The sequence below is a fragment of the Vollenhovia emeryi genome, unplaced genomic scaffold (assembly GCF_000949405.1).
Source record: "Vollenhovia emeryi isolate VEMERY1.0 unplaced genomic scaffold, V.emery_V1.0 DF939427.1, whole genome shotgun sequence".
In the NCBI taxonomy this organism is placed as follows: Eukaryota; Metazoa; Arthropoda; class Insecta; order Hymenoptera; family Formicidae; genus Vollenhovia; species Vollenhovia emeryi.
The window spans coordinates 15,059-25,195 of record NW_011966939.1 but is presented as its reverse complement, the minus strand read 5'-3'; the positions used below and the strand labels follow the sequence as shown (position 1 = coordinate 25,195).

General features: G+C 39.3%; 2 protein-coding genes across 4 annotated transcripts; one reads left to right on the top strand and one right to left on the bottom strand.

The window, feature by feature from the left end:
- Positions 1-314: 314 nt before the first annotated feature.
- Positions 315-1,716, top strand: LOC105557722 (60S ribosomal protein L10). Of its 2 annotated transcripts, none has more exons than XM_012005037.1 (4): positions 315-386; positions 538-566; positions 866-1,171; positions 1,330-1,716. In XM_012005037.1, the coding sequence occupies exons 2-4, from the start codon at positions 544-546 to the stop codon at positions 1,658-1,660; spliced, it is 660 nt and encodes a 219-aa protein (XP_011860427.1). In that variant the 5' UTR covers positions 315-386; positions 538-543; the 3' UTR covers positions 1,661-1,716. The 2 variants fall into 2 exon arrangements, with proteins under 2 accessions (XP_011860427.1, XP_011860428.1); XM_012005038.1 differs by having other exon boundaries at positions 324-382.
- Positions 1,717-2,077: 361 nt separating this feature from the next.
- Positions 2,078-8,657, bottom strand: LOC105557721 (RING finger protein 157). Of its 2 annotated transcripts, XM_012005036.1 has the most exons (10): positions 8,633-8,649; positions 8,262-8,456; positions 8,040-8,158; positions 7,495-7,757; positions 7,273-7,414; positions 5,839-6,042; positions 5,280-5,522; positions 4,672-4,832; positions 4,315-4,582; positions 2,078-3,192 (listed from the first exon to the last, which is right to left on the bottom strand). In XM_012005036.1, exons 2-10 carry the CDS (start codon positions 8,350-8,352, stop codon positions 3,016-3,018), a joined length of 1,668 nt encoding a protein of 555 aa, XP_011860426.1. In that variant the 5' UTR covers positions 8,353-8,456; positions 8,633-8,649; the 3' UTR covers positions 2,078-3,015. The 2 variants fall into 2 exon arrangements, with proteins under 2 accessions (XP_011860426.1, XP_011860425.1); XM_012005035.1 differs by having other exon boundaries at positions 8,262-8,657.
- Between the last annotated feature and the right edge of the window lie 1,480 nt (positions 8,658-10,137).

Sequence of the window (10,137 nt, the reverse complement as noted above, 5' to 3'; positions counted from 1 at the left end):
AAAACTTGGACCAAGTTCTAGCATCGTGGACATTGCGTCGCAAGCGTCGCGAATACACATATACTTTATTTATACGATATATACATTTATCAGAAGATTATTATTACATAGTAGTTATATATCATTACTTCGTAGTGATAGTAAATTTAAATTGTATACTCGGAGAGTGAGCGAATTTCAAATTGTCTACTTGTTCGCGCTGAATCAGCAAGACTTCCTATTGGGCGGCGCCATTTTGTGGACACAAGTCACGTGCACCAATCACGTGAAGTCCCAAGTTGTCCAGTCTCTGTCTTCTAGGGTCTCTAGACCGTTGGTAGAAACGCATCTCTGTATTCGTTCTTCCTTTTCCTTGCTTGCATGGTGGTTAGCTCCATCGTGGGTCGGTGAGATATAATTTCTTTATCCGTTGTTATTTCTCGTCATCGTAATATATATTAAATATTCCCTCGCATTCTGTATTTCTTGGAACTATTCTGAATACGTTAATTCATGTATTTCTAGCTTTTCTTGATGCACATTTCATTTAAATTGTAGGTTAAAATGGGACGCCGACCAGCAAGATGGTACGTAATGAGATTTTTAATTTGTTCCTACAAATTATATTTACTCCATCAATTTGTGACATCTTTTTCTATTTACTAAAAACCGCATGTTATTTTTATACGAGAATTATTAACGTGATGCTCCATGTGTCATTTTTTATGTGTTGTGAGGTTGGGTCTTTTTACGACGTACGTATTTCAGATAAAGATTTGCAATTACCTTATTTTGCGCAACATTGTGACATTAAAGTTTCATTGTAATTGCGTCCGTTATGTTGTAATGTAAATATGCATTTTAAGAATTGTTTCTTTTTTTGTAGTTACCGGTACTGTAAAAACAAGCCGTATCCAAAATCCAGATTCTGTCGCGGTGTGCCAGACCCAAAGATCCGCATTTTTGATCTTGGAAAGAAGAAGGCGTCTGTCGAGGACTTTCCATTATGCGTTCACTTGGTGTCCGATGAGTACGAGCAGCTTAGCTCTGAGGCTCTAGAAGCCGGACGTATTTGTGCTAACAAGTACATGGTGAAAAATGCTGGAAAAGATCAGTTTCATATTCGTATGAGACTCCACCCGTTCCATGTTATTCGCATCAACAAAATGTTGTCGTGTGCTGGAGCCGATAGGTATTGCAACTTTGTGTGACAAGATAAAACTTGTTTCATTTCTAGAGATTTTGCCGCACTGAATTTTGTCATGTAACTTTATTTCCTATCCTGTACAGTTGGACAAACTATCCCTAATTATTGTCCGATAAGTTTCTGTAATATTATTTTGTTTGTAGGCTTCAAACTGGAATGAGAGGTGCCTTTGGTAAGCCGCAAGGCACTGTGGCTAGGGTACACATTGGTCAACCCATTATGAGCGTGCGTTCTTCTGACCGACACAAGGCGGCCGTCATTGAAGCTCTGCGACGTGCTAAGTTCAAGTTTCCTGGTCGCCAAAAGATTTATGTGTCGAAGAAGTGGGGCTTCACGAAGTACGATCGTACAGAGTATGAGGAACTGAAAGTGGCGGGCCGCCTTGCCCCGGACGGCTGCAATGTCAAGTATCTGCCTGAGCATGGACCGCTCGAAGAATGGAAGAAGTTCAGGAAGGTACTTGCTGCGGCTTAAATAAGCATTGAAGATTTTGGACATTGAATTGAATAAAATGAATAATCAGAAAAAAAGGCAGAGTATACAATTTCTTAAAACGCCCTAAAATAGTCTAAGCTGCGGTTTCACAAACGTCGGTTAGCTGCTAACCGAAGGTTAATTGATTATCTCTTTTTAAATAATAAGATGGAAAAGGATAGGGAGTCGTCAGAATTATTTCCTATCTCTTGATTTGGACTAGGAACAAGAATAATTTTACTACACTTTTAACATTCTTTATTGGTATGGCTTTATAGAAAAAAAAAATGAAATTAGATATATCGAAGAAATTTTAAGTTAACAAGTTCAATAATCAATTTGAAATTTATGTATATCACATGTAAGATTCACTACTCTGTCTATATTTTAATAACCTTCTAAAATTAGTAAAATTGATAAACGCCAAATGGAAGCACTTTATTATCTAATGTCAATTAGCATGTAAACGAATTTGATAATTACATCTTACTGTTCTAAAAAAAATGTGACACATAACGTTTCCTCTCTTACAAAGTACTGTCCCAGTCTACAATTTGACAAATTGTACATACGCGTCTTATTCGAGATTCTAATAGGTATAAAGATTCGCAAGAGATGCAATTGTATCTTGTTTATATTAGTTATTTTGCAGAATAAAACATTCTATGCTATCAGGGGCTTTCCATTTAGCGACGCAATTCAACTCTTCTGTTTTCACAAGACTCGAGCGAGCTCTATAATAGATTGAGAAATAAGAGGAATCTCCTAAACTTAATAACTCCTATCCGTTAAAGTATACACAAATGTTTTGTTTTATAAAAATAAATACTATATATATACTGTAGTGTAGTTGCGCGCACGCGTGTACGGTCATGGTCAGAAAGGTCGTCCGACGTTTTACAATAAGTTTTCGGAATATTCGTGTGTATCATTGCACAGATATATATATCATTCCTTTGCTCCAATAAAGCGTCGCTGCACACATTCATGAGCAAAGGCTTATAATCTCTCGTATGACAGACTGTACTTCCGAAATTTATCATAAAACATTGGACAACTTTCTGACTACGACTATACATATGTATATCTACAATATAATCATATAATCTCTACATTTCTATTCACACAAATTATGACTTTCATTTATTGCACTCCATTACGCCCATTGTTTTGAGCTAACATCTCTTCCACTGTGTCAGTCCGTCGTTCTCCTTCACTTTCTCTCCCTCGTCACGTAAATGGAAAGCACCCGCATTAAACTCGTCAGAGAAATTCAGTACAAAATAAAATATTTTGTAAACGATACCTAATGAAATAAGACGGAACACAGTACAAAGATATATTAAGACCGCTTTCTAGTGCGAATGACAGGTAACGTCTACGTCATTTTCGTTCCCTGTAGTTTGAATCTCGTCGTCCATGTCAATGTCACATATTCTGCGGGAATGCACGTCCAAAGCTTCGGTACTCGTCGCTGCGTCTAGTAACGGCGACAACTTTTCTGCTTCGCTGTCTTCGTCCTGGCCTTGTCCCTTTGAAAATATAACAATATATTTAATATCCCTAATAAACGCAATTTTTATATTGTCCGTAAATGAAGGCCGATAAGGATAAAAATAATAAATACAAAAATAAGCATTTGATAACAATTTATTCAACATTATCATTAGGAATTGGAAAGATTTCAGCCAGTGCGTCGAAAAATGCAGTAATACGTGTATCAAAGTTACATTTACGACGAAACAGAAATTCAGCAAGGTATCCTACATAATGTTTTTCATGTGTTCCGTAGCGAGGAATATTAGCACGTGTGTCTCGCCAGGCACGCTCGATGTTTTGTGTGCGAGCACCGCTATCGGGATCGATGAAATTAATCTTATGATTTACTTTAAGATGTTAAACTTACAATCATTCAGACAATTATACGATCTCCAACTATCTGATTTGCATTAAAAAGTATATGTGTGGAGGCAATATGTTCCGCTCCACTACTACAAAACTAACTATATCCACACCTACACATAGGTGTAGGTTGAATCTCACTTCGCGTGGCGAGTTGTAAATGGTATCCTAACTTTATACGTGAAGCGAGATTCAACCCACACCTATGTGTACGTGTGAGTATAGTTAGTTTTTTAGTAGTGCAGCCCCCCCGCAGGGGAGGGGGCGGAACATACTGCCTCCACACATATACTTTTTAATGCAAAGCGAGGTTCTACATGGGTTTAAAACTTATCAAATGCTTATTTTTGTATTCATTATTTTCATCCTTTTTTAGCTTATATCTCCGAAATTATTTGAGTTCAACTCATATATACATATATACATATATGAAATTATTTGGGAAGACCCCCCCCCCAACATACTAAAAAATAAACGAAATTGGAGGGAAGGCTCCTTTTATGCATAATTACAAAATTTTTTCCTACATTTTACTACAAAATGTATAATAAAGTATCAAAAGATTCTCATAAAATTTTTCAAAATGCCGTATTGTTCGACGATAATTTTCAGATAAATTTTAAGCAAAAATTCTCTCCGTGTACAAAACCATCGTTTTTTTAAAATTCTCTTCGTTCTTTGTTCTACAATATAAAAAATTTTGGGATTAAAATAGACTACGACGTATTCCCTTGATGCATAAAATAACACACCTCGTATAAAGAAGCTGGTTGTTTCTCGTTGACTAATCTCAAGGTGTCGCGCGTCCTTAAGCCAGATTTATCGCGCGAATGTACCGATTTGGTACGCATAGCCGGGGACCTGTTATGCAGCTCTTTTTGCGAACCCGAGTGCTCGTCTCTGGCTAACAACACGGACATACGAAATTCTGGAGTTGGGCAAGTGGTACTGCTAGATCTGGCCGGTATGTCAGTTTCTTTAGCGGATGTGTGTTTCGAGATCGGGGTACGTTCGGCCGAGCTGTAAATAGACATAGTTTTCACGTACGTTACTCTATTCGCATATATTACATAAATGATCGTAAAGATACACATGATTACGATGCAAACCGATTTAAAGTTTCCGCGGCTTGAATGGCACTTGCCGTATCTGTATCGGGAGTATCCGGCGATTCCGGCGCGATAATGGCAGTTCGCGGAGTGTAAGGTCCATTTAAGGCTTCTATCAGAGACACCGCCTCGTAGCCCGGCGGGATATTCTCGCAGCTTTCCTGGAATAATAATTGCAAAGTGTATTGGACGATGCTTAGTAACCACAATAAATAAAGAACATACTGAGTTATCTCGAAAACTATTGTGAAATGTACAGTACCGCCAAAATTATGTCATCTTTTTTATTTTTAAGCATAGCTTTCGTCAAAGTGTATCGAACGTGCTCAAAATTTTACAGTAGGCACCTGACAACAGGTGCATCTTGTACATAAACGGTAATAAAATTAGACAAAATACACCATGATTTTCGAATTATTCATTCGTGTACTTTAAAGGCCTGTGTCCATAATGCTAGAACTTTGTCAAAGGCTTAAGACGCAGGCCTTAAGACTAGTTATGCTAAAAAAAATCGAAAAACAATATAATTTTGGCCGGTACTGCATGTATATTTGAAGTAGTCAAAAATAGCAAAACACTCAAGTAATCTATCGTCCGACTACTCTCACCTCTGGCAACGGTGGATTGGATATAATTGTCCCAGTAGCTTTCTGAAGAGCTTTAATTTGCAAGAGCGCCCTGAATGGCGCGCGACATATCGGACAATTGTTCGCTTGATATCGCAACGAGTCGGCGCAGGAGTTGCACAGGCACAAGTGCCTGCACGGCAAGATCAACGTGTCGCGTACCTCGCTCATGCAAATAACGCACTCGGAGCCGTTGTCCTCGGTGTCCTCGTCGCTGCCTTGTTGCTGTACGAGGAAAGAAAGTAAAACTGAAACTCCGAGATTGTTCGGCCTTCGTGAAACTCGGTGAGAGTATTTTCAATTTTTTACGCGAGCAAAATAAAGTCGAAACAGAACAAGTGAGATTTTTATCCCTTCTTATCCAACGTGCAAAGATAAAAAAATAATATTTTATCCACGCACAAAGATCCCAATGTAGAAACGTCTAGAGTAGAATCGCTAAATTTCACGAAAAGTGAGGGAAGATACTGGTTACAACTTGATCTGGAAGCGCGTACCTACATAGAATAAGCTATTCAATATCACCGTACATTCTTTATACCTTTGCGTTTTCGGTATTCTTGTTCTCAATTCCATATATCTCCTGCACCAAGTAGTAGAGGCCGTCCACGTACAGCTTCTGTTTAAGCGCTTTTAACACATAGGTTCCATCAGAATGTTTCTCTACCACAGCTATAGTTGTATGAGATTGTTTTATTTCGTCCGATCCTTCCTCCGCTACACACTGTATAGCTATTGGGATAATCTACAGATAAAAAAAAAGTGTTTTATTCTGCTTGAAGGTTTCATCTTATTAAGGATTACGCAGTACCGGCCAAAATTATATCACCCTTAGGTTTCCAGAGGGTAACTTTCGTCAAAGTGCATCGAACGTGCCCAAGACTTTTACAGTAGACACCTGATAACAGGTACATCTTGTACACAAAAGGATCGTGAAATTTGATAAAATACACCACAATTTTCCAAATATCTAGTAAAACTACACGGAGAAATTTTGTTCCTAAAGTTTATCCTGAAAAATCGTGTAATCGTGAGACATAACATTTAGAAGAATTTTGTGGATGCTTGAAATTTTACCAGACATTTTACTAGTAATTATACAAAATCCAGTAAATCTAGGCTCTCAAAATACAAAAACCAGTAGAGGGCAGGCAATGCGAGCCATACGCAGGTAACAAGGTGTAGTCTTTAAAATAGTTATGGACAATTTAGTAGTAGAATGTATGGTGAAGTTTCCAAAAAGTCATAAAATTCTTCAAAACGCTATGTTGTCCCACAATTACATAATTTTAAGAGAAAATTCTTTCCGTGTAGCTGAAAAAATCGAAAGGTGATACAAAGAAGCCCGCACTAATCATATAGGAAATTGGATCTCGGTTAAATTGGCTAGTTTTCACATTGTAGCTTATGGCCTGCTGAACAAAAAATATAATGAGCTCAAACTTAAATAATGGCTAGTTACTGGGCTATAGTCAGTCAAACAGAAAATTTGGGCTCCGCGGGTCTTTGGAAATACTTTGAAGCATATTAGGAAAAACTGTTTCAGACAAAAGTTGCTTGGTTCGATATATATATTTGTTTGGTTCGAAATAAGACTATATTTCACTATATAGTGTCTTTGAAAAACTCTTGACATAAAAATGTGCAATGAAAAATGGGGGTGTCCATTTAAGAAATTGAAATTGACCTTCATGTGACCTTCAAATTATCCAAGGTCAAATTAATGGCATTGTCTTATGTCTCCCTTTCAAACAATTTCCAAACAAGACCCGCGGAGCCCAAATTTTCCATGTTTGACTGGTTGTAGCCCAGTAACTAGCCATTACTTAAGTTTGAGCCCATTACATTTTTTGTTCAGCAGGTCATAAGCTACAACATATGTAAAAACTAGCCAATTTAACCAAGATCCAATTTCCTATATGATTAGCGCGGGCTTCTTTGGCTGGCACTGTGTGTGTCTGCGTGTCGCGAGTACTTGTTTATCTGGATTGTACAGCAGATCCTCCTCGGTATACAACGATGGATCAAATATGTGTGACGTCTGCGAGAATAATTGGTTCGCTCCTTTCTTATAATGATATGTTTCGGAGTTCATTGACGAATCCCGCGATACGTATCTGGATTTGACAGAAGGAAAACAATTCGTTCATCAAGCGTCTTCTGTTCAGTGACATCCCTTACATACCGTTGTACATACCCGACTTCCTTCGTCGAAAACTCCTCCGTACAAAAGTAATAAATCGTTATCGCGCATCTCACGTCGCAGTCGAACACAAATTCAATGTTAAAGCGATTGGGCTTCTTGTCGATGTCGCCGTCGCCGTAATGCTTGACATGGTAATGCGAGGACGTCGACGTTTGGTCCATGTTACGAACCAGTCTCAATGACTCCTTGCGTATGTTCACCAAACTCTTTAACGTCTTTGTAGCGTCGTTGGCTTGTGGCGGAGGATACGGAAACTGCAACGAGGACGAAACGCGATCAACTGCTGTGTTACAGCAAAGAACAAATAAAAGTTGAACAATCCAGTATATATGCGTCTACATTTAAAGGGCCCCCTCATGTATGAAAATTTTATAAACATAGAAAGAACAATTGTAACACCTGGTGCTTTCCGTTTAGCAACGCGAGTCGACGCAAGCGTTAGTCGGTCTTTTTTTCGCCAACATTCAGCGAACAAAGGACAAAATGATGTTGTGTCAACTTGCGTCGGTAAGCGGAAAGCACCGATTTTATCTTACAGAAGTTGGTCGGCTGCCTAGGAAATTCAAATCTGCATTTTCTCCAAAGAGGTACGCCTCCGGCTGGGGCGTATCGAATCGTTCGCCGCCCATTATGAAATGACTGCCAAAGTAGGATCCTGTCGGGAGTAATCAGCGCGTTGATGAGTGCCAAAGGGAAAGTCATGCATTATCTTGTAAATATAGCACGAGTGCTTTGCACAACTGAAATAAATCAAATACCGGATCGTGGAGGGTATTTATATAACGCGTGGTTCGAAGGGATATGAACCTCCTCGACGCCAGCATTCTGCCTACTCGTCAACGATCCCATTTTTGCTTAGCAGTCACAGAACGCAATCGGATTCGCGAGTCGTGTGTCTCGCGCTCGGTGGCGAACGGCAAAGGGCGTGCGGATATATTCGTGGGAATACACTGCTAAAAGAGATCGAAGATTGTCGGAGTTTGTCTCGTTGATTCAAGCTAATTAAAATTAATTCGACTCTATCGGTTTGTTGTTATTGATAAAAAAGTAGGAAATAAAAAGGAACACGCGAAAGGGAGGTCGCGGTAGTAAACATGAGGTGATTTTTGGCGATCGTTTGGTCATATACCAAGGTTGCTATTGGTAGGGGCAGAGCTTATTCTGGGGCGCGTTCAGAAACACCATCCGAGTGGTCCAAAGTATCATTAAGGTGCAATTTCATTGACGCTAGAAACCAGCGTCAAATGAGTTCTCTAGTGACTTCTCGACGAAGGAGGGGAAAAGTTGAGACCGTCTCAACTTTTCAGTGTGCCGTGGTGTGACTGGGTGTCGCAAGGACTGCGTTCAGAAACACCACCCGAGTACGCCAGCGTATTATTCTATCCTTGTTGCTCACCGTATGTTAAACAAGGATAAAATGATACACCGGTGCATTCGGGTGACGTTTCTGAACGCAGCCCTAGTCACTATATTTGTCACGTGACTATATTTGACGCTAAATCGTAGCGTCAATGAAATGGGACCTTTAAGGTGCAATTTCATGGACGCTAGAAACCAGCGGCAAATGAGTTCTAGTGACTTCCATAGACATATCCCAGGTAGCACTAAAGCCCGCTGCAGACGATGCTATTTTTCCTGCTGGATAGCTGGTACGATACGGTTGCAAAAGGAGTATCGTACCAATTTAGTATGCGTATCAAGTAATTTTGTGTCGATGTAAACTGTAGCGCATTAAATAATAATTATCGAAGGAACGTTACGGTTAGGTGAGATGAGGTTTTCTTCGAAAATCTTGACTTATTTTTAAAAGTCCGACTAATTAAGCTTGTAAATAAACAACTGATAATATTTTCCGAATCCATCGCAATCTAAGGATCACCGATTTTCCAACCAAATTAAATATAATACGTTTCTGTATCAAACCTAACCTTAATGTACTTTTTTGCACACTTAATACACATGGTGTAAACGCAGTCGGATTTAACATTTGGTACGCATCATTTTGGTTCACGTATCAAATAATTTTACGGTGTAAACAAAGCCATATATAGACCCAGCGTTCTGTGAGTGGAGTTGTCCGCATCTTCTAAGGGTGGAGTCCCATGGAGCGGAATACGCGGAAGCGGAATCAGCGGATCGCCAATCGCAAGATTATTCTGATAGAGCCCTTTCAAAAATTCCGTCGAAACGGTCTTGTGATTGGCGATCCGCTGATTCCGCTTCCGCGTATTCCGCTCCATGGGACGTCGCCCTGAAGCTGCCTTTTCACCACAGTATAACCAGTAGTGGCACTCGCTCTTTTGTTTCACGTTCGCGCCGATCCGTACTGCGCATCCGACATGTTTTTATTCTGACCAATCACAGGATTTTTGTACGTGTGTTAGTGCAAAGTCGGTGTGACATTGAAAAATTCGCAGTGTTGACGAATAATGGGTAAATACTTTTATACGTTGGAGCAAGTAATTACATTAATTACTTTTATTAGAACATTTTCTTTCATAGGCCATTTCCATTTACAATAAATAATGTATGCCACCCACATAGAAACAAAACTTCTAATGGACGTCCATTATACGTTTGTCATGGAGATTAACACCTTCCAGTAGACGTCTATTAGATGACCAATGAAGGTCC